Here is a 22,650-nt window from a genome sequence, read left to right as displayed (position 1 = left end):
CACACACTGACTCACAGCCAGACACTCACTCACACCTCACCACACCACACTGACACACACACACACACACATGCTGCACAAACACACACATAAGTCATATGCCCTAGCATCCCTATCTCTGTCTGTCTCTCTGCCCGTCTCTATCGCCCTCTGTCTGTGGCTTTCTCTCCCTAGGTCTCGCTCTCTCTGTCTGTCTTTCTTTATGTTTCTCACTCCCAGCCTCTGTCTCTCTGTCCATCTCTTCCTCCCTGCCCGTGTGTCTGTCCCTTCCTCCCTGTCTCTCGGCCTCGAAGCTGATGCAGTGACTGCTATATTGCTTTACAGCAGTGTCCACTAATGCTTCCCTCACGAATGCATGTGTGTGGACTGAAGGCACATGAATTGCTCTTGGTGCGCTTCAAACGAGCTCCGCCTGCACGACCTGCCCTCCGCACCGACCCGCCGTGCTGTAGCACACGCCGCACTACCACAGCGCCCCCTGGCGGCCCGCGTCGGTTCTCCCTCTGACTGCTTTTGTGCCGTTTCTTTGATTGACATTTTGTTCATTATTCTGTGTGTGTATGTATGTATGTATGTATGTATGTATGTATGTATGTAATACGTTGTCGTTTTCATAAGAGTAATTTTGTTTTATGTTCCTGTTTCTATTGCCTTGTTGTTAACGTGTCACTATAATTACTATCACAAAGGTCATTTAAAGAATACAAAGACATATATATATATATATATATATATAAAAATATTTTTGAGTACAGAAAAAAAAAACGAGAGCGAAAATCCTAAACACGGGCTGCTTTCACACGTTGTGTAAGTTATGTATCAAGGCATCCCACAATGCACCGCACGGCCCTGGCGCTGCGCTGTGTCTGCCGTCACTGACCCGCTCCGCCCGGCACCATGAGCAGTGTCACCTGGATCACCTACTCCGGGCTCATCGCGGGGGCCGTGGGGGTGGCGTGCGGGTATTGGATGGTCACTGCACCGGGGGAGCAACGCCGGAGAGACATACTGAAGGTAGTGAACTACTTGTAGTAGTAGCATAGTAACGTTAATATTACCGTGTACACAGAGGCTACATAACGTGTAGTATTATGAAAGGCAATACTCTAGTAGTATGATTCTAGCAGGAGTAAGATTGCACGGCCGTGTGGAGCCAACTTTGTCTCGACTTCTATAGCACTATCTTATTATTGTGTTTGTGAAGGACCTGCCGGAGTCCAACCCGCTGCGGCGAGAGGAGACCCGGCGTCTGAACACGTTGCAGCTGCAGGTGCTGAAGGAGGCGGCCGAGACCAACGAGAACGTGTCCCGCCGCTTCGGGAAGTAGTGCGCCGGACCAGGCAGGGACGGGACAGGACAGGAGACGCACTCCTCTGCATCTGCACCCTCTTGTGTGTATGACTTTGTAACCGCTCAAAATCCAGGGAAGGTCTGTCCAGGAGCGGTGTTTTCTGTCTTTCTGTGAACGCCTTCCGCTGTATTATAATGTGTACAAATGTGATTATTTCCCTTTTCAATAAACGAGTTCTATAGACATTCAATGTAAATAAATCCAATAAAGTTATGAAATAAAGCATTCGCACTGTGTTCACGTCTGTTCTGCCGAAGGGGTGAATGTCACACACCGGGGGAACCATTTCACAGGCGCACCGGAAGCCGGGGCCGCCTCTTCCGGCGCAGAAGCGACTGCGGTCCACAACCCGGAAGGAGGAGCGTGTGAACTGGGGTAAGATCGGCGTGCGAGGTCGCGGCGGGGTAACGTGTTGGCGGCTACTGGTTTAAGTGAATTGATGATGCATGTGTTACTTAGACAATAAATGCCTGCACAGTTAAAACGACAGTATCGTGGAAGTGTATAATCTCTCTCGCTATACATATCTCAATTCATTTTTCCCAAAAGTGACACGATTAACAATCATACATGCTACGCGTTTGAGCGACGCAGCGACTCCTCCATGTCTGCAAACCCGGGCGCGCCGCCCCCGGCCCAGGCCTCCCCGGCGCCGCTGTTCGGGAGCTGCTGGAGCTGCCGGCTTCTGTGCGGCTCCGGGCTGCTGCTGGCCGGCGGGTACGTATTCATGGCGGCCCGGGGCGTGATGAAGAAGGGCGGTGCGACCTCCATGGGGACGGTGGCTCAGATCGCCTTCGCTGCCAGTAAGTGCTGGAGAGAGAGCTGTCCGGCTGTTTGTTTGTTTTTATGTTAGTTGTCAGAAATTCTGTTAATATTCTTATTTATTGACGCTGCTGTGTCTGTCAATGTTAATATTACTGCTGCTAGAATTAGTGTTATTATTTCTTTTAAGGTGAGCAGTAACGTTTTGGTATTGTAATAAGTATTGATAGTGCTGCAGACCCTGCTGTACTGGACTGGACCCTCACATTAAAGCAATTAAATAGTGGTAGTAGAAATACAATTAATTGAACCTCAGTTACCTTCAATCTGTATATCTTGCCCCTCTTCCTCTCTCCCCCCCACAGGTCTGGCAGCCTGGGGCATAGTTGTGATGGCGGACCCTGTGGGAAAGTCCAAGAGGAAGAGCTGATGGACCCCCCCCCCCCCGGTGACCTGTACTGACTGGCAGAGCAGTGTGGACACAGCGCACTCAGATGTGATGTCACCCTGTGGGATCACGGCGTCCTCAGGCACAGACTACTGAGAATAATAGTCTTCATCTTGAGGTTGATTTGGATTGTAAATAAATGTTGGAACAGAATCAGAACTGTGATGGAGGAGTTACTGTTATCAATACAACTCACACACACACACCGTTACAATGCAACAGTTACACACTGTAACACACTCATATATTCAATGCTACACAGTTATATACACACCGCAACACACTTACACAAACACTTTTACACCCACCAGGGTTCGGCACAAGAGACTACATTATTTTACCTTAAATACCAGCTACAGTGACCAATATTTTCCATTAAATATTTAACATCAATAAAATATATTGTTAGGAAAATTGTCACCGCGGCTGATATGTTTACTTCGGAAACCAAGACACATGGCCTACGATGCATCGCAGTTAATATTAGTTTCCGATTACCATTTCTGGCACTCTGCAGTCCTTGACAAATCAAAAGACAACAAGCGTAAGATACATGCTGATGCGATTTGGTTAATGGAGAGATCAACACGCATGGCTAACACGTCTGCATTAAGCTTTGCCAAAGTTAAGAAAGATCAAAGCTGTGCATGATCAGAAGGATTAGACTCGAATGAAACATTATCTCAGTTTACCGATTAATTCATTTTATTTTGACTCTGAGCTGCTCCACTACCTGCCCTGACTCATAGGATGGAGGTGCAAACTGATGAAAAAGTTTAAAAGCTCAGGCATACAGCATATCATGGAGCAAAGATGGAACTGCCATTCATTACCTACTCTGCCCTAGTGCATTTTTGGGGGGACGAATTATGTCAGACCCTGCCCACACTGCATAACATGAACTCCCAACATACACACACAGAAAAAGAAAAAAAACAACCATAAAAAATACTACTAATAACTTAATTCACAACAGCGTTTTTAATTCTCAATGACACTCCCAAAAAAAAAAAAAAAAAAAAAAAAAAGTCTTAAGGATTTTGGTTCCTTGGCAGCAGTCTGTATTGTAGCGGTGAAACAAACCGAGAAAGATTGAGACAGATATGAGCGGGTGTGTACTCACAGGGGAGGGTGGGGGCTGACTTGCACAATCCAGTCCATAATTAACACCCACGGTCGTCCGGGTTCGGTTTTCTCATTAAGATTTGCAATTAACTCCTGAGACACACACTCACTCTCACACTCTCTCTCTCTCTCTCTCTCTCTCTCTCTCTCACACACACACACACACACACACAGATCTCTCGCCCTCCTCCCCATCTAGTCTTTCAGCTGTTGAACAAATTAGGGATTTATGTTTTAAGACAACCAAAAACTCAATTACACTAATTCAATTATGGGGTGAGAATCTCTCTCTCTCCCTCCCTGCAGGCCTCCTACTCTCCTCTTGGTTGGGGGGGGGGGTGAACTGGGAGCAGGAATTGCAGTCCATCTGTCTCTTCCCCCCTCCCTTCACCTCTCCATCTCTCCCTCTCTCCAGCTCCAGCTCCTTCCCTCTTTCCTTCTCTCACTTCTTGGCCACGACAAGGACTGCTGACGGCACCAGACCTGCAGGGGGAACAGAGAGAGGTTGTGTGCGCAGTACAGTGCGTTATATTCAGTATGTACCCAGTATAGTGTAATATACAGTTTACAGTACAGTGTTACACTCAGTGTGTGCACAGTACAGTGTTAGATACAGTGCGTTATATTCAGTCCAGTGTGAATGCAGTACAGTGCGTTGTATTCCATGTGTGTGCCGTACCCAGCTCTGTGAGGGGTTTCTCCATGTCCTCCTCAGTGAACAGGCGCCGGGGGTAGGGGGTGAGCAGGGAGAACTCGTCAGGCCCCCCTCCATTCAGTTGCACGTAGACCCTGACTGCTGCCAAGGGCTCTTGGCACCTAAAGACAGCGCACAGCGCGGAGCCGTCCAGCAAACGCACCTGGGAAGAGGTGGAGGAGGGGGCGGTTAGAGGACAGGGCACACACAAGCAGAGAAAGAGAGTGCACAAAGCAGACCACGCACCAGTCAGTCAGTGTGTCAGTCAGACACTCAAGTCAGTCAGTAAGTGTGTAGGAGGAGCTGAAATCTACCCACGTCAGTGTTATTTTGCCATTAAAATGCACCCCTGAAACAAAAGACTTGTTCACAAACTGAACACTTTAAAATACACGAACCAATATCAATAACTGAAGTTCAAAATGTTATGTTTGTGTGTTTAAGAATAACTTAACTTATTTTGTTTACAATGGAAAAGAAAAGAAACATTTGCGATCTCACCCGTTCTTTATATAAATATATAATCCATCGCATGCAGGGTGCACACTGTGTGAGAGGGGGCATATTTTATCTTGTGAAACTAATACTGTGGGTGAAAGTGTACAGTTCCTTTAGTTTGGGTCCTCGGTTACTGTTTGCATCCACTGCATTAAAGGTGAGGTGTCAGGGAGCGCGGGGGTATGGTTAAAGTAATTTACATCAGAGGTTTCAAAAGAAAGATGATGTGTATTGAAAGGGGGAGTTGATAAAATGAAAACACTAAATGTATGTTTATCTTTCTTTACTCCCTTGTAATTAATTATATTGGAAAATGAATTGTGAATCTACAAAAGACTTAATTGTATTATTGTTTATCATGCTTTTAACTTTATAAATATTGTAACCATAGTTGGAAATGGTATGAACTCGTGGAAGGGTTTTCACCATTATATATAAAGGGCTCAGATGTCGGTGAGTGTGATGAGTGTTAGTAGTCAGAGCGTGTGGATGGGCTCTGGGAGGGTCTGCTGAAAACCCCGGTCTAAGTTAATGGTTAGCTTTAAACACTTGATTGCTTTGTTTGTTTGTTTTTCTCCTCTCTATGATATTGAGAGAGCGTATTTGTTTTGTTATTCAAGTTAGTATTTTTTTCATCTATCCCGGGTCTGTCCTTGTCTTACTGGCAAATAAATCTTGATTTCCTGACAGTTGTGCTCCAGTTGCCCCTTCAGTGTAAAGGCACAAGGTTCCACACGTACAATCAGTCAGAGTGTCAGCCAGTGTTGTGCTGTGGGGTGGGTACCTGTATCCGACACTCATCGTAGTCTTTCTTGGCGGGGGGAGCTCCCTGGGCTACGGGGGGCACGGACGAGGATGGCACTGCTTCCACGGGGGGGGAGGAGGAATCAGCGCCCCCTCCAAACTGAGAGAGAGAGAAAGAATGTGAGGGAGGGGTACATCTACCGAGTCAATGTCAAGAAAGAGAGGGAGAGGGAGAAGGAGAGGGGGGAAGCACAGAAAGACAATAGGGAGTGTAAACACAAATAAAGAGTAAATGCAGTGAGGGGGAGGGAAGGCGGGAAGGCAAGTCTGACCTTCAGCGCTCTCTCTGCTCTGTCTCTGGCGATCTTGTCCCGCACTCGCTGCCTGCAACACACACACACACACACACACACACACACACACACACAATTACACAGTGCAAAAATGTCTCTGTACGTTGTCTCTGCCCTGTGTGTGCATGGATGGTGTGTGTTTCAGTGTGTTCGTGTGTGCAGATGTGTGTGGTGTAGTGGTGGGTGAGACCAAGATATTGCTCCACAATACAAATACTAAGTATCACAATTCTCGATTGTGCAGCGATACATTTTTTTCCCAGTAAATACAGTTAGTAAGTCAACAACTCTTTTTGCAAAATAACTTTCTTATGCTTAAATTGACAATAACACATCAGTTCAAAATAATAGCAAATTAAGAAGATAATTAAATTACACTTAGAAAGGTATATATTCTCTCTCTTTATCTTAGTTTTGGTGGATTTTAATACTTTCCAACTGCATAATTGTCAGGTATACTTGACCGAACACTAATTGTGCAGCGATTCTGTGTTGCCACTGCTAACGGTGCTGTAACAGGACACTGTTCTTGTGCTGCAGGTACAGTAGCTGATTTAATAACATGCTCAGAGTTAAACTACAGAAAACTAGTGCAGTTAATGTTTCAATGTGTACATCTTGTCCTCGCTGTTCCTGCTGTTCTTTCAATAAAAGGTGTGAATGTGTCAGTGTGCGTGTGTGTGTGTGTGTGTGTGTGTGTGTGTGTGTGTGTGTGTGTGTGTGTGTGTCGGCACGCTCCCCCTCACTTGGCCATCTTGTCCTCCATCTTCTCGCGCAGCCGCTCCTCTGCCAGCTTCCTCATCTGCTCGTCCTGCAGCCTCTGGCGCACCTGCAGCAGCTCCTGGCCCTGCCGCCGCCGCTCCTTCTCACGCTGCACCTCGGCCTCGCGCTCGCGCTCCTCCCGTTCGCGCTGCTTCTCCCGCATCAGCTGCTCCAGCCTGCGGGGGAGGGACGAGAGAGAGAGACTGAGACACAGAGGCATGTAGAGACAGAGGGGGAGGGGGAAGACAGAGGGACAAGGAGGGATGAACAGGGAACTCTCTGGTTATATACCCCACTGACCTCCTGACCTGCTCCAATTTCTCCTCCTCAGTCAAAGGTCGCTTGTCCTGCCCCTCCGGTGACCCCTCGGCATTGCCCTCTGCAAAGAACAAGGGCATGAGAACATTACAACCTAGATTATGCCGTTTATACATCTTCACCACGAACACGATGAGTGTGTAACTGTGTCAGTGAGTGTGTAGCATGCGGGTAGCATTAACACTTAAAGACTCAGGACCTGCGCTGGAGTCCGGGGGGGGTGTTGACTCGGTGCCCCCTGCCCCCAGCACATTGCCCTTGGGGGGCACATAGGGTTCATCAATATCAGGGTCATTCTCATGTTCCATTAGCCTGAGAGAAAGAGAGAGAGATGGAGAGAGGGAGTCACTTACAAACAGACTGACACACAGCGACAGAGACAGATGGTCAGACGGGCAGTAGGACAAGTGGATGGACAGACTCACCAATCCATGGCCCGGTCGATGCCCTGATTCCCAGTGTTAACCAGAGCCTTCTCACTGCAAGAGACAGACAGACAGACAGACAGACAGGCAGACCGTGAGCATCAGACAGACAGTGTATCAGATCAGTTATTGTATTGATCAGTGTGTCAGTCAGTCTTACGCGCGGTTCCGGTCGAAGCCCATTTCCAGCAGGGTGTCCAGTGCTGTGCTCTCCGCCATCTCACTGCAGCTCTGATACGCAGGACAAAGTTACACAAAAACAGAGAGAGAGAGAGAGAGAGAGAGAGAGAGAGAGAGAGAGAGAGAGAGAGAGAGTATTACGATGTATTCGTCAATTCAAACAGTAACAGTCTGATCATCATTATTTATTTATTTTATAATGATGTATGATTATTTTTATTAAAAGACCCAATACCCAAAACTCGCTACAGTGAAACAGTACGCACTTTAATAAACACAATCTTGTGGCGAGATAGCATCGCATCCCGGCAATCAGTGTAACAACATTATTGTTCCGACCCCTGAGAAATACTGCGCTTCATAATAACCGCATTAGACTCACTCTCTCGCTCCACACTCCGCGATGCTCCTGCGCCGAAATTAACAGTATCGGTCCCGGGATGGATGAAGCGGTGATCTGTTTTTTGTGGACAATATTTATTTAACGTATTGTTGTGGTATGAAAGCTACTTGCTTACTCACAGAGTCGCTCGGCTACTTCCGTTTCGCATGGAAGACTCAACTACGGTGGCAGGCTGGGGACAAACTACCTGCCCAGCGCCCCTCTGTGCTCTCCGCTGCCCGCGTCGTGTGTGTGTATATATAAGATGTATAAGCGCGTATATACAAATGCATTAACCATGACCAAATCTTATTCAGACTCATTTAAGAACTAAAATTACATAGTTCTTAAGTGTTTTTCACGCTTTTGGATTTACTTAAATAAGATGTGTGTATATATATATATATTATTGGGCTGTGGTTTTGTGAGACAAGGGTAAAAACATCCATTATTATTAAAAGGAACCTTAATAATCATACAGTGGAAACAGACCCCCAGATTTATTAAGACGTTTTTATCCCAAACCTCAATATGCAAATTCAAGCACAATAAGCAAAAGTCAGACGTTGTCTGTAACAGGACAGCCGAAAAGTTTCATATGCGACCAAAAAAGTGACACCGGAAAAAAACATCTCATACTTCAGCGTTTATTCTAGTATCAACAGCATATATTCTGGGATATTGTATATTGCCGACCACGCCGACTCATTGTAACCCCTGGAGCAGGTCTATCACTAGTTACCCTGTTTAGTCAGTGAGGTGAGGAGCGGTGACTGACTGTGACACAGGGCAGAGGTAGTGTAAGCAGGTCGGTCAGTGTCTGTGCCGTGTACTGCGTATTTGTAAGGTTTCTGTCACAGTTCACCACATTTCACAGTATTTTTACCAGGGTACACCACATTAAACGTTACTGTTTATTTTTTGTTACACTTTGAATTACCAACTTTTTACAATGTTACACCACAGTGTCAATCGGTGTGTGCCGGCTTCGAGGGTAGCAGGGCAGGGACAGGGACAAATCCCCGGTCTATCGCTTTCCAGAAAAGTCGGTCCCTGCACAGCCCTGCAGCAGGAGGTGGAGAAGAGGATAAATGTGACTGCAGAGATTTACTTTATACACAGGGGTCCAGTATATGACTGACCCCTTATGTTTGTTTTGTTGCAGTTTAAGGTCAAGCTTTGCAGGTTAGCATGGAATCATAAGCAGAGGTATAGAATCCTAAGTACAGCACACTGCTTGTATCACACTACAATTAAACCTATTTATACCACAGAGCACACTACTTTACCATCTTTACCACAGTACACCACTCTAAACTTTACTGTTGTATGGGGAAATAGTCTCATATGTCAGTGTTGGACCAGGGCTGGAGACCTTGCTGTGTTTGATGACACAAACACTGTCATTCTTTAGACTCTGCTACTGGAACAAAGCTGGAATACTTTCTGTGAACAATCTGTCAGCACTCACACACTCACTCTGTCAGGGAATACGCTCTCTCTCTCTCTCTCTCTCAGGGAAATCTCACTCTCTCTCAGTGAATACTCAGACAGGCGTGCGTGTGTTTTGAGGTTGTTTATTGCAGTGGGGGTGCGGAGGGGTTTAGGAGTTGGCGTTGGGGCCCTTCTTCTTGCCGAAGCTGGGCACCACATTCACGAAGCGCCGGTTGTACTGCATCCTCCTCTTTGCCCGACCGGTCTTCTTCTTCTTCTTCTCCTGCTTGTCCACCTGAGAGAAGGAGAGAGAGAAGGGTGTTTAATACTCCCAGAAAGAGAGGGGGGGGTTAGAGAGGGTGAAAGGTGTTAAATAGAGAAGTAGAGAAGAAAAGAGGTGAAGAGAGATGACTTAAGAACGAGAGAGGGAGGAGTTAGCAGAAAGAAAGGGGGAGGGACAGGGGTTGAGAGTGAGAGAAGGGAGAGGCTGTCTCTTACCTTGGGGGTCTGTCCTCGCACTTTCCCAGCTCTGGCCAGGGAACCATGAACCTTACCTGAAAGAGAGGGAGGGAGGGAAAAATTAGACGAAACGTAACCCAATTAAGTAACAGACAGGGTTGGAGTGAAAATCCCTTTCAGTCCGTAGGGTCAGAGGTTGTGGGGTGACTCACCTCCCAGCAGGCGGGCTGTCACCTCGAGTGTGCTGAACTCTACCAGGCCGCACTGGCCAATCAGGGCCTCATCTTGCAGGGGAGCCCCACCCACCAGCAACACCTGGTCCTCGCAGGCCACGCCCTCTAGAGCCTCAATGTGGGCCTGAGAGAGAGAGTTATGTTCAACACTTTCAAGAATTAATACTGTACTGACACCCAAGAGAGAACTTGATATACTACATTAACGGTATACTGTAGGGTTAGGGTTTAATTCCACATGACAAGGTCTCCTGGAATTGGAATTTAAACGAATTCCAAACGGAACTGGAATGGGTAAACGGGAATTGACCCCAATACTGGCCTATGGGGCATAAAGGAGGTACAAAAACAGCAGCAGCCACTAAGATCTAATGACACACAGCAGGTATAACACATGGTAAATAACTTATTGCACATTTGATATTTCTTTGCTGTAAGTACATTATCACCATACAGCGATTTCACAGGCACCCTTTGTCCAAGTCGACTGGCAACGTGTAACAATCACAGTCGCCATCACACAACTGTCTACTCCTGTCTCATGCCTTTACCCAGCAGTGAAAGTTACACGAGATGGTATGAGAATGATGGATGGCATGACTGGATGTGTGTAAGGCACCCACAAAAGGAATACCTCAAAATAACAATAATGGAAATTATTACAATAAGGATGATAAAAATGATGACAATAAAATGGCGAATACAATAGTGACAACAGTAATGATAATACCGATGACGATAAACTGTAGTGTCAGGTCCTTACCTTGATGTGGGCGATGGTCTCCTGCCCGGTCACCTCGAGGGTGTGCAGACTCTGAGCTCTCACAAACAGCTGCATGTTTCCTGCAAACAGCACAGCCAGTCAATGTCCAGGACCCCCGTCCACCCGTCCATCTCGCCCTCCATTCTGGCACACGTCACAATCAGCTGCCACTGCGCCACCCCCGGCCAGCAGAGTGAACCGCAATGCTAATTTATTGATGCATTTAGCAAATAACGGATCCTCGCGTCACTTTAGAAACACTGGCAACTCAGCCCCCCCCCTCCTCCTCTACTCATCCTAAGTCATAACCGATTTGTCTTAAAGTATCAACAAGTACTGTATAAAGCCTTATATACATGCATGCACAAAACAAACTAGAGAGAGAAGTCACTTTATTAACAAACACAGGCACATTACGATTCATATTAATTGCGATCTTTATTTGTATCATTTTCCTTTTTGCTGGACTGTCAAGTATCTACTTGGAGTTCCTTATACGTCACATTAGGAAGCCGGATTTCGCATTGACAGTGATGTGATATAATTCAAATGTGCTGTGGACACAATCGCAATATCTAGGTGTACCTACTACACAATTTACTCCGGATTAACTCTCATATGCCATGGACCTCTAACGGAGCAGCGTCATTTCACATTTAATGTCAATGCAATGTTAACACGTGTGCAAAACTACGATAGATGCTGTAGTTAAGGGACACTGTGGATCCCCCTTGTCGAGATTGTTACTCGATTCAATATGTACCTAAACTGATTTTTTTTAGGGTGGGTGGGGGTAAAATATATTAAAAAATAATTTAAAAATAAAAACACTATTTTACTATCGTCCAGAATCAATGTGTGAATGACGCCCACCTGTGGTGAGTGAGTACAGTGCGAGGGACCGAGAACATCACAGGGTAATGCTTAAGATGCCCTAAACGAAAATCCAATGGTAGAAATAAGGTTTTGACTTTATTTGTAAGTTTTTTTATAACACACATAGATTTTTGTTCAGTTCAACCTGACTGAAATGTAGCAGTAGGGAAGAAAGGCTGTAGTTCATGTTCCCGTGTGGCCACCGCTGCCGACCATCCAGAGCACTGCGGCCATGCGACCGCCACATCGTGTCCGTTTCTCATGTCCGGAAAGACTATCCACCTCCAAACCGACCACAGCCTGACTCGATTGGGTTTATTTCACTTTTTCACTTGGGCTGTCTCGGTTTTTGCCGGTGTTTTAGCAGTGAATTTTGGCATTGAAACGAGAGCGTGAACTCACCAGCTAACTCGTCGCTCAAGATGGAGGATCGAAAAGAGGGAGGCCTCCCTGGAACTGTCACTTTGCGCATGCGTACTGCGGTGCCGTACAATGCCAAAAAAACTGTCGTCTCCATATTGGTATACGGAAAGACTTTTTTTTTTTTTTTTTTTTTTTACAATTCTAAGCAAATAATCTGAATACAAATCTATACTAATCCATACACGATTTTTTCTTTTATCGAATTCCTCTCGTCAAAAAATAAATAAATTTAAAATGTATATCCAGGTTTGTTCTGGATAAAGTTTGTTTTGAAGGAAGTGCTGCTGCAGCACTCGCTATACAATATCCCATCATGCTTCGCGAGCTAAAGGAAGGAAAACATGTCTGCCTCCTTGGTAAACATGTCGAGCTCGGTTCGCCGGGGGCTGATGGCAGCCTATAGGTGTTTATCCTCGGCGAGAACACTGCCTGGTATCGGGGGCCGAGTACAGGTGCGTAAAGGCGGTAAGGTGACCGTTGTGTTAGCGAAGCCGGGTTCAAAATACTTCCCTCGTTTACCCGCCCAAGGTTGGTTGCTATAACTCAAGTGTCGCGCTGTTAACAGAGGTCATAGTGATTGAAAATGGCACAATAACACGCTGGTGTGTTTTGCTTTAGTTAGAGCTGTCATAACTGGTATGCAGTACAGCAGGGTCTGCAGCCCTGGAGGGCCACAGAACATTATATATTAACCTCTCTCAGTGCACTTATAATGTACTCCAGTGTCCAGTCAGTCTATCTGTACTGTGTTAACCCTGTCAGGCTCAGTGCAGTGTGTAACGATTTGCTATGTAAACCTCTCTCAGGCATTCTCTTCCAGCCCCTCTGATCAGTTCAGCCCACCAGTGGAGTCCACTGAGGAGTACTGCCATGTGGAGCGACTGATCCCGCCCAGCTGTGTACCCACGCCCCCTAAGCACACTGGCCCCACCCCCTCAGGGTGGACCCCACCCCCAGGTGAGGCTTTGTTCTCCCAGTTATTCCAAGACAACAGACAAGCATGAAGAGCACACATGACACTAACTGACACAGGCTGTACTCAACCATGTGTAACTATCCCTTCTCTTCTCCCCCATCTCTCTCAGACGTGCCCCCCTCTCTTCCCTACATGGTGCGCCGGTCCCGCATGCACAACATCCCGGTCTACAGTGACATCACCCATGGCAACCGGCACATGACCCTGGTGAGGAAGATCGAGGGCGACATCTGGGTGAGTGTCGGCACACTGTACGCCAGTCAATCACCAGTGTGCAATGTACACACATCCAACATGTTTGGATATGATTTTTGGAGAGAGATTCTAAATAATAAAGTTACATTGTGGTTTACCTAAATTTTGTTTCTTCCCCTCCATTCCATATGTTCTCTGATTGAACCGTTCGCCGTCTCCCCTGCTGTGCTTTGCCAGGCCCTTGAGCAGGAAGTGAAGCAGCACCTGGCCAAGCTGACGGGGAAGAGCCCACCCACACAGGTCAACGAGGTCACTGGGAGCATCCGGGTCAAAGGTCAATTCGACAAGGAGCTGAAAGCCTGGCTGGTGAAGAAGGGCTTCTAAAACCTGCTCTAGAATAGACTGAATCAGTCCCGGAGGGAGCAGATGGGTCATCTTGCTTTTCATTCCAGTGGAGGTCTCACTCAATCAAGACTCAACCAATTAAGACATTTCATATTTTTGTTTGGTCTTGTTTGAGTTGTGAGTAAAACTGCTCCCTTCCATACGCAAGGAGACTGGGGCACAATGACACTGCAGAGAGCCCCCTCGTAAATAAAACGTTTTCTTACTGGTTAAAATCAATTAAATCAATACATAAAAAGTGATAGGATCCAACAAGCTCACTCCCAGCTAGAATGGGCCAGAAACCCCAAAATATGCTCAAACTGTAAAAAGTTAATAAATAAAATGCACACATGGGATTTTACAAAGATCAGATTTTTTTTTTTATATTAGTAAAAATTCCATACAGGGAGAAGACAGTGAGGACATTTTCAGACGCTAACAAACACATTTCTCCATGCGTGGGCCTTCTTTTTAGGTGCTTGTAAATATGGAGTCATACTTATGTACTCAATGTATTTACAGTGCAGCTACTTATAATCACATAGCAGGCAATGTGCAGCTGTGTTACAATGATGATAGGACTGCATATTTAATCGCCATGCCAGCGGTTCCCGTCCTTTCCCCTGTATAGCCCCGGCTACTTGTAGCATCAAAGTACAGCACAGAAACAACACTGTCCCTGCCCATTTTACAGTGTTGAAACACGTAGACGCACCCCTGAACAGGGAGGGGGAGAGGGGAGGAATGTAATTAACAAAAAAATAAAATGTGATACAGACTGACCAATGCAAGCGTTCTGAATTTTTTTCAGAAATTGTTGAATTCAGTTTTTTTTTCTTAAACGGGGACTCGAGATGAAGCCGACGGGTGCAGGGCCAGACACTATTCTGTGGCCTGCGGACTGCTACTTGAGACCCACTGCCACACACAGTGTTGCCTCACTGCACCGTCAGCACAAGAGGAATGATAACCCTGCTTGGTTTGTTCAGATGTGTACACACACACACAGACACATACAGACACACAATCCCTTCTCCTCCAGCAGTGTAAACTGACAAGTGGACAGTGCCTCCTGTCTAGTCCGTCCACAGCCGGCTTCAGTAACACACACCACTTTACTGTCTGAAGTTCACTGGCACGAAGGCGCTGCTTCCAGTGAGCTCTAGACCGCAAAGCTCTGTGCGTTGTTGCGGCCGGCCGTGGATGCACATGGGAAGGTGCCGCCCGCCTTTCTGCCTGCGTTGCTGGAGGAGAGTGTATGGCGTGTATACCCCACCCAACCCCCGGGAAGTTTGGTAAAGAAAGTGGAGACCCCATGTAGCCTTCAACACACAAATGTACACACCAAACATCTCTCATCATACTGTGTGAACATGCATAACCGGTGCTGCCAGGGGAGGTGGAATAGTTCCCCGTCTCCAGTGGGGTGGAGGGGCTGGACAGGGCTCTGGAATGAGTCCAAGGTGATCCACTGGGAGAGGCCTGGGGACAACACCCTCCCGTCTCCACACAGGGCTGCAGATCACCTGCATGGAGTGACCACACTGGACTATAATGGACTACAGTGGGGGCGGAGGGTAAGGCTGGACTGGACACCACCGGAGTGGACTAGAATGGACTGACCTGCTCACCCGGCAGTAACGCATGGTCTTGCCCATCTTTGAGAAATGGCTGGACAGTTCCAATCCAATTCAGTGGAGTCCAGTCCAGCACCAACCCCCGCCCTCCCCCTCTCTCTGTCTATCTGGCGTCTTCTAGCTGGGGGGGTAGTACTGATTGTAGCTCCATGGATTCTGGTAACCATAACCTGCATACTGCTGCTGCTGGTGATGATGATGATGATGATGATGATGCTGCTGCTGCTGCTGCTGTGAGAGGGAGAAGGAGAGAGGGGGAAAGAGAAAGAATAGTGATGGGACAAAGAGAGGGGGAAAATAAGAGATTTTGTTATAGCAGACACATTCCTAATAAAATTGCTGCACTCTTGTCTGTTTGTCTCCGTTATACACAATGATGTTAAAACAGTTACAAAGGTCACCTGATACCAGGCTCCATAGCCATAGGCCGCCTGGGAGCCGCCACCCATGTCCCCGCCCATCATAGGCACAGGGGGAGTCATGGCCATTGGCATGTTCGTCGGGGGGATGGCCATACTCGGGGTCGTGGCCACAGAGTTCTCCTCAGATTTGGCCTTCTTCTCCTCCGGATCATCAGGGTCCCTGCCAATCAGAATAGAGAACGAACGGAATAGAGATGGTTGCATAAACAGACTAAATCTCTGTTTTAGTAGAATTATAAGTCACGCTAACGATAGACACTTAGTTCAAACCATTGCATAAAACAGTCTTTCCTCAGACTGGTCTAACTTTGTCAAATCACACACAATTGAAAGAAAATCAAACATGGCAGACACTTCTTTAAAACAGCAGCAATCCCAGTTTAAATATAATGCAAAAAATTATATACTTTGGGATTGGTTACCGCCATCGCTGGGGAGGAGTCTTGATGTTTAGGGGGATTGCCAGTGGGCGGGAGAGAGCAGTGCGTGTAAGCCAATGGGAGGCTTCACCTGTCAGCATCAGTGACTGTCGCCATAGACTGAGACAAGTAGCCTGGGGGTGAGGAAGCTAACTTTTCAAGTCTTACTCTGAATTTGTATGCAACTGACTAATGCTGGGGTCACACTACACGATTATAAACCCGATTTGAGCCCAATTTGGCCCTCATGACAAATCGGCACTGATCGTCACGACAAGCAGCCTGGTCGGGGCGCGTCCCCACTGCCGATGGTCATGTAGTGTGATCCGATCGTAAGCTAGTCGGAGCCCCTATGATTCTATTAAACATGTTTACTATTTACGACTCGATCGGCATCGATCGTTGAGTGTGACGTGATCAGCAGCCAATGAGAGCCGAGCTGATTGAAGAAGAGAAAAGAAACAGGAGGAATAAACATGACAGGAGAATAAGATTGTCATATGTATTTATTAAAATACTTCAAATACCAATGGTTGTTTCGGCGCTGGTTATATAAAAATACTCTATTAGAGGAAAAATAATATGTTCAAATACCAATTAGTATCTGTAATTGACCCAGGTCTGCGCTGAATATCGATCCCTACAATGCGTTGATCATAATGTGGGATGGATAGAGCCTGTGACTATTGCTCAGCTGCAGCTCTCACAGTGCAGCTCTCACGGCCATGTCTTCACACTCTCCGCTTTTTGTGTTTGTCCGACACGAACACGGACAGCAACAGCAGCTTGTGGTCGTGTTCTTGTTGCAGATTTCCAGAAATCCACTGATCCCATTGGTGGAGCAGCGCAGATCTGCGCATAACTGCGGACATCTGTACTTCACGAATGTGACCTGTAAATGTCCATGTCTGTTTACCTTTTCGCTGTATAGATCACGCATGTTTCTGCGAGATGTGGGGAGTTTGGAGGCTGTGACGCAGATCGCCACGAAAAGGTTTTAGATCAGTCGTTAAATGCATGTTACCCTGTACTTAAGTGATCGGGTGTGTGCGCTCCGTCACGACGCAAAAGACATACATTCGGTGCAAAATAGTCGTTAAGTGTGAGCTGTTCCACTGTTCACAAAATCGGGTCGGATTGTAGAGATCGTGTAGTGTGACCGCAGCATAACACACATTAGACTAGTCTATTACAGTTTTATGCAACCGGCCCCAGAGTTCAGGGGGCAGGGCTCAGATATTGGTTGATAACCAACCAAACCCTCTCATACACTGACCGACTGACACACAGACAGACTGTCTGTCAGACTGGTCTCTCTCTCTCACCCGTTCTCGGCACCCCTCTTCTTGCCGTTGCTCTCCTGCAGCAGGGCCTGGTGATCGTCGTACGCATTCAGCAAGCTGCAACACAAAACCGACACTCAGACCGTGACCCTATGACCCAGTTAACCCACAAACCCCAAGGGTTAACCCTTTGGTGAGCCCTGACTCCAAAAATACCCCATGACCTATGAACCACAGGCATTAACTCCGGGGACCCCTAGACCCACTGTGACCGAACCCCCCCGCTGACCTCTGCACAGTGTGCCCGAAGTCCTCCTGGAACTCGAGGCGGCGCTGCGAAAAAAGCAGGCGTGCAGAGGCGGGCAGCGGGGCGGCCAGCGCACGGGCCAGGCAGCGCAGCACATTGGACTCGTTCTGGCGCAGGTCCGCACTACACTCCAGTTCCAGCAGGTTCAGGTGCAGCTTGCTGTTCTCCTGGGGGAGAGACAGACAGAGAGAGTAATGAATCATTTTATATCACGTCCTGTACATAGATGTTAACATTCCTGTACGTTTTATTACCTGTCGCCTGGTTCTTGAGCACTGGGCCTGTCTGTGACAATGCTCTGGCAACACTTTTGTCTCTTAGTCATGCCAATAAAGGACTTTGAATTTGAGCGAGAGAGGGGGAGGGGTATGTGTAAGTGTGTTCCCTGGCCTGGTCCCCACTCTCTATCCTCCCTCCCCCTATCTCACCCCCTTCCCCCTCTGCCCTCTTCCCCTCACCGGGTTGCTCTCGATGGCGTCCTGCAGCACTCTCCTGGCCTTGCCCGGGTTCCTCTGCACCCGGAGCAGCAGTCGGGCCAGCTTGATCGAGTAGAAGGCATGGAGGGGCGTGGCCTGGCTCTGCTGCACCGCCTCCCGGAGCAGAGACTCCGCCCTGTCTGTGAAGCCGCTGCGCCGCTCCAGCCCGGCTCTGCGCAGGCGCACCACGGCCAGCCCCGGCACGGCCAGCTCCAGGCGCTCCAGCAGCCGGCGTGCCCCCTCCACGTTCCCTGAATGAGAGAGAGGGGAAGAGGAGAGAAAGAGGAGTGGGGGAGAGAGGGAGAAAGTCAAGATTTTGAAATTGTAAACTTTTTACCTAGTATGACTGTATCCTGTGCCCAGGTGTGTGTGTGTGCGCACTTTCCCCTGTGCCCTCACCCTGCCGCTCCTCGAAGCTGGCCCACTGCAGGTGGATGTTGGGCTTCTTGGGCAGGTGGATCTCGCAGGCCCGGCGGAACACCTCTCGGCTGCCGTCCACGCTGTGCTGCTCCAGGTACCGCGTGTACTGAGGGAGAGCAGGAGAGCGGTCAGCTGCAGGGCCCCTGTACTGTCACTAGAGCACAGGGCATCTCTCTCTCCCTCTCCTCCAGGCTCCTCCCTCCCTCCCCCTGTCTCACCCGGATCCAGGCCTCCTCATACAGGGCGCAGGCGATGACACAGCGCTCGTGCAGCACAGTCACCCTGCGATGGTCCCCATTGGCCGTCTCCCAGGTCAGGTAGTTCTGCCAGGCACGGAGCTGTCCCCGGTCCAGGGGCTTCACATGGAAATATGGCCTCTTGATCTGAGAGAGTGGGAGGGAGGGCAAGATGTACAGGAAGAGAGAAGGGAAAGGGTCAGAGAGGGGGTGGGGGAGGGAGGTGGACAGAAAGAGAGAGAGAAGGAGAGGGGGGAAAAGAGAGGGGGTGAGGGAGAAGGAAAAAGGGTGGACAGGAGAGGTGGTAGAAGGGATAACAGCTCAATTTCAAATTCAATACATTCCTTTACTGTAGTCCCAGAGGGTAGCATTATGGTCAAAGGTCACTCACCGCTTCCTCGAACGCCCAGCGCTTGCTAACCTCCACCTCAGTCTGCTGGTGTACTTCCTGACGGCTGGCCAATAACAGCTCCCGAACCTTCTGCTCCTCCTCCTCCTAGGGAGGGACAACACACGGCTCAGCCAATCACCCGCAGTCACCCGAGGGTGGGGTCAACAAGAGCAGGACCAATCACACATTTCAGCCACTAGTGTCCCCCTGATATTGTTACACGTGTAAAAAAATAAAAATAAAAGTCAGTACTTATTTACTTGAATGGGAATCATCAGCCAGTCAGGCTTTCAACAAATGTGATGACCCTGGGCAGCCAATGTGACGATCTCATTTGGCCAGTCAGCGACTCTGCTAACATGTACTAATGTCTCTGCCTGGCCGATCAGCGCTGCGATTCTGATCCTTACCGTCTCCTGATTGGCTGAGCTGATACCTGGAGGGCCGTCCTCCCCAGGTGGCACCTCCTCCCGCCCCATCACTGGGGTGGCCGCCGCCCGACCTCGCATGACCTCTGACCTCAGTTTCAGGAAGTCCTCAGTGGACAGGATATCTCGGGGGGAGTGGCTCTCCACATGCTCCTTAAACCTGTGGGGTTAAGGGTCAGGGGTCTAGGGTTATGCATGGCATGTCGTGGGAGCAGTGAGTTGTGGGTGCAGCGCTACAAATGCTTCTCCGAGTCAGGTCGTGTGTACAGTACAGTGCACTCTAATGTGTGGTCGTGTGTAGTTCATGGTGAAGCCGTGTTCAATGGCGTTCAGTACCTCTGGTAGTGCTGGCTGTACAGCTGCGTGGGCATGCTCAGCACCCTGTCAAACACGGCAGTGACAGCCCGCAGCTCGCCCTGCTCCCTCTCCCAATCCACGAACATCTCCCACAGCCGGTCCGAGCGGAACTCCAGCCCCGCTGCACTCACGGCTGACTCGAACGCACTGCGGGGACACAGACGGGGAGGAATGAGTGTCGTGCACACAACAGCACAGAGACATGGATGCTGCAGTGTGTGTGTGTGTGTACCTGCGGATGCGTTGTGTGGACTCAGGCAGGTTCATGTTGAGAGTCTCCTGTAGCAGAGAGATGTAGTGGATCCACAGATCCAGGCTGAGGGGGATGGCCTGCAGGCCTTGCAGACACACCTGAAACACACACACACCTGTAACACATCTGAGACACACTAGAAATACACACACACACACACACACACACAGAATAATGACCCTTGACCCTACTACTGAACTACTGACCTCCTGAGCTCTGCGGGGGGAGCCAGCCCGTTTTTCCATGTCTGCAAATTTCTTCCAGTAGCCATAGCACAGCGGGTAGCGGGCGAAGAAGGCCCAGAATGCCCTGCGCGCTGCACCCATGTGACCCTGAGGTGAGAGTTAGATGGAGAGGGAATGGGGCAGGAGTTAAACACTCGTACAAAACTGACAAGAAGAAGCACAAACACAGCTGCATCACAACAGCAACTCCACACATCTGTCTCGGAAATTGCAGAGCAAACAGTCTGTCAGGCCTGGAGTGTCCAGCCACACAGCTCACCACACAGCTCACAACACTGGTCTGCCTCACACTACCATGCAACCCTGTGCTGTACTGTGTCTCCCCAAGACCAGGGCTGCAGACCCCTACTTGAACCCTCCTGCTCCCATTCACCTCCTGCTCCGTGTACTGCAGCAGATCCGTCCAGGATGAGAAGTCCTGGGGGGTTTCCTGAGCAGCTCTCCACAACCGCTCAAACTCCGCGGGCAGCTCACCCTCCGATTCCTCCCCCTCCCCATAATCCTCCAGGGCGGCGGGGTACAGCTCCACGGCCTCCGACCCCGGCAACACGCTGACGCTCGTCTGTCCTGATTTGTCACCTTTGTCCCCCCCATCCTCCTGACCTTTCACTTCCGGTGGGGGAGGGCAGGGGGCTGTGGGTGGGTCGGCAGGTGGGGTGACCTCAACCTCTGGACTCGCCAGCCCCTCCTTCTGAGCATCTTCTGTAAACACAAACATAGGACGTCCCCTTACTTCTTAAAAACAGTGATATGTGTATACAGACAAATAACACACCTCTCTTTTACTATAAACACCAGAACACAGAATCGGAGTTGATCACCTTCCCTGGGACTTCAGCAATTCTACATCGTCTAACTAAGTAATGTGGTGCGTCAATGCGAGGCGTTTCTTTGCAGACATTTTAGGAAGCGTGTTAGCTAGGACGCATAATTTCATGCACTACTAAAGACAGCAAACACTAGAAATTGGATAGAACCGAACAAAACAATTGTCTTAACATTTTTAGCAACTACTAAAAGTTTATTTCCGACGATTCAGAACTGGTACAACAGGAGAGCCTCCCATCCCAACCTGCTGCATGTGGGCAATTCATACTCGATTTTAATTGCATTTCTGCGTGTATGAATTGCTGTCGTTGTTTCGGCTAGTGTTTCTTATACTAATACCTCTATATATTGAAACGGCCACCATTCAATGCAGCTGGTAAATAAATATATGAAAATAAACACCAATCGCTAACCATAGACTTCAAACACCCAGAGAAAACGCGTTTGCAGTTCACGATCTGTCTGCAAACACACCCGCGTTCAAAACAACACGTCGATACGCCAATAAACACCTCAAGGCCCGAGGGGAAAGTTGTGTACGTGAGTGTAGTACATTAAGTCACACAAACACGGTAACTGGAGACCACCGAGCTCTCAGTCCACATTAAGTGTTGTTGTAGCGCAGGAGTGCCACTGCATTTAAGCGGCAACTCGTTTCCTCCGAGAGGACAGTGCTCAGCTCGCCCGGCTCGGCGGCGTTAAGCGGCACAGCCCCGCCAGCGCAACCCGGTCTCAGCCCGCGTCGCACAGAAAACCCGATGAATACTCATTTCCACGGTGGCGGGCATATCGCCACGCTTTAACACACAGTTGTCGTCAGTGTAAACATTACGCACAGACCAGTCCAAATACATGGCGTCGTGTATTGTACACCGTCCCGGTTTGTTAATGTATCGTCCGGCGTCGCAACCCGCTGCTGTCGTTAGGGGACCCGTTGAGCGCGGCTCTGCACGCGGTGCTGGCCCATACTGACCCGGTCCGGCGGTGAATTCGCCATTGGTGTCCAAATTCGAACTCTCCGCCGCCATCTTTGTGAGGGACGATGACGAGCCCACGCACGCTGCGTCTCCTTTCCGGCAGAGCGCCAGCGCCTGTATAGCGGCGCACCAGGTTCACCATGGCAACCAAATATCTGGACCTTTGCAAAGTTATTCGTATTA

General features: G+C 48.7%; 6 protein-coding genes across 8 annotated transcripts; 3 read left to right on the top strand and 3 right to left on the bottom strand.

Moving 5' to 3' along the window:
• Positions 1–850: 850 nt before the first annotated feature.
• On the top strand, positions 851–1,576 carry uqcc3 (ubiquinol-cytochrome c reductase complex assembly factor 3). The gene is made up of 2 exons (XM_066718978.1): positions 851–1,014; positions 1,205–1,576. Exons 1-2 carry the CDS (start codon positions 898–900, stop codon positions 1,325–1,327), a joined length of 240 nt encoding a protein of 79 aa, XP_066575075.1. The 5' UTR covers positions 851–897; the 3' UTR covers positions 1,328–1,576.
• Positions 1,577–1,639: 63 nt separating this feature from the next.
• LOC136764707 (distal membrane-arm assembly complex protein 1) lies at positions 1,640–2,714 on the top strand. Its single transcript, XM_066718977.1, has 3 exons — positions 1,640–1,726; positions 1,901–2,154; positions 2,479–2,714. Exons 2-3 carry the CDS (start codon positions 1,956–1,958, stop codon positions 2,541–2,543), a joined length of 264 nt encoding a protein of 87 aa, XP_066575074.1. The 5' UTR covers positions 1,640–1,726; positions 1,901–1,955; the 3' UTR covers positions 2,544–2,714.
• An 809-nt stretch (positions 2,715–3,523) lies between these two features.
• On the bottom strand, positions 3,524–8,234 carry ubxn1 (UBX domain protein 1). The gene is made up of 10 exons (XM_066718975.1): positions 8,043–8,234; positions 7,641–7,711; positions 7,481–7,534; positions 7,255–7,367; positions 7,038–7,116; positions 6,722–6,913; positions 5,955–6,006; positions 5,663–5,782; positions 4,366–4,543; positions 3,524–4,169 (listed from the first exon to the last, which is right to left on the bottom strand). Exons 2-10 carry the CDS (start codon positions 7,697–7,699, stop codon positions 4,129–4,131), a joined length of 888 nt encoding a protein of 295 aa, XP_066575072.1. The 5' UTR covers positions 7,700–7,711; positions 8,043–8,234; the 3' UTR covers positions 3,524–4,128.
• Positions 8,235–9,603: 1,369 nt separating this feature from the next.
• Positions 9,604–12,289, bottom strand: faub (FAU ubiquitin like and ribosomal protein S30 fusion b). The gene is made up of 5 exons (XM_066718974.1): positions 12,210–12,289; positions 10,932–11,011; positions 10,148–10,292; positions 9,975–10,030; positions 9,604–9,771 (listed from the first exon to the last, which is right to left on the bottom strand). The coding sequence occupies exons 1-5, from the start codon at positions 12,277–12,279 to the stop codon at positions 9,646–9,648; spliced, it is 477 nt and encodes a 158-aa protein (XP_066575071.1). The 5' UTR covers positions 12,280–12,289; the 3' UTR covers positions 9,604–9,645.
• Positions 12,290–12,545: 256 nt separating this feature from the next.
• Positions 12,546–14,570, top strand: mrpl49 (mitochondrial ribosomal protein L49). Of its 2 annotated transcripts, none has more exons than XM_066718973.1 (4): positions 12,546–12,682; positions 13,037–13,187; positions 13,316–13,413; positions 13,639–14,570. In XM_066718973.1, the coding sequence occupies exons 1-4, from the start codon at positions 12,572–12,574 to the stop codon at positions 13,783–13,785; spliced, it is 507 nt and encodes a 168-aa protein (XP_066575070.1). In that variant the 5' UTR covers positions 12,546–12,571; the 3' UTR covers positions 13,786–14,570. The 2 variants fall into 2 exon arrangements, with proteins under 2 accessions (XP_066575070.1, XP_066575069.1); XM_066718972.1 differs by having other exon boundaries at positions 13,316–13,440.
• On the bottom strand, positions 14,145–22,570 carry LOC136764702 (pre-mRNA-processing factor 39). Of its 2 annotated transcripts, none has more exons than XM_066718970.1 (14): positions 22,464–22,570; positions 21,036–21,364; positions 20,624–20,749; positions 20,397–20,515; positions 20,144–20,311; positions 19,790–19,967; positions 19,380–19,484; positions 18,971–19,135; positions 18,732–18,858; positions 18,315–18,583; positions 17,839–18,023; positions 17,592–17,666; positions 15,827–16,007; positions 14,145–15,656 (listed from the first exon to the last, which is right to left on the bottom strand). In XM_066718970.1, exons 1-14 carry the CDS (start codon positions 22,516–22,518, stop codon positions 15,543–15,545), a joined length of 2,196 nt encoding a protein of 731 aa, XP_066575067.1. In that variant the 5' UTR covers positions 22,519–22,570; the 3' UTR covers positions 14,145–15,542. The 2 variants fall into 2 exon arrangements, with proteins under 2 accessions (XP_066575067.1, XP_066575068.1); XM_066718971.1 differs by having other exon boundaries at positions 14,145–15,653.
• Positions 22,571–22,650: the final 80 nt, after the last annotated feature.

Source organism: Amia ocellicauda, chromosome 12, assembly GCF_036373705.1.
Source record: "Amia ocellicauda isolate fAmiCal2 chromosome 12, fAmiCal2.hap1, whole genome shotgun sequence".
Classification (NCBI taxonomy): Eukaryota; Metazoa; Chordata; class Actinopteri; order Amiiformes; family Amiidae; genus Amia; species Amia ocellicauda.
This window is presented reverse-complemented; position numbering and strand designations above follow the sequence as displayed.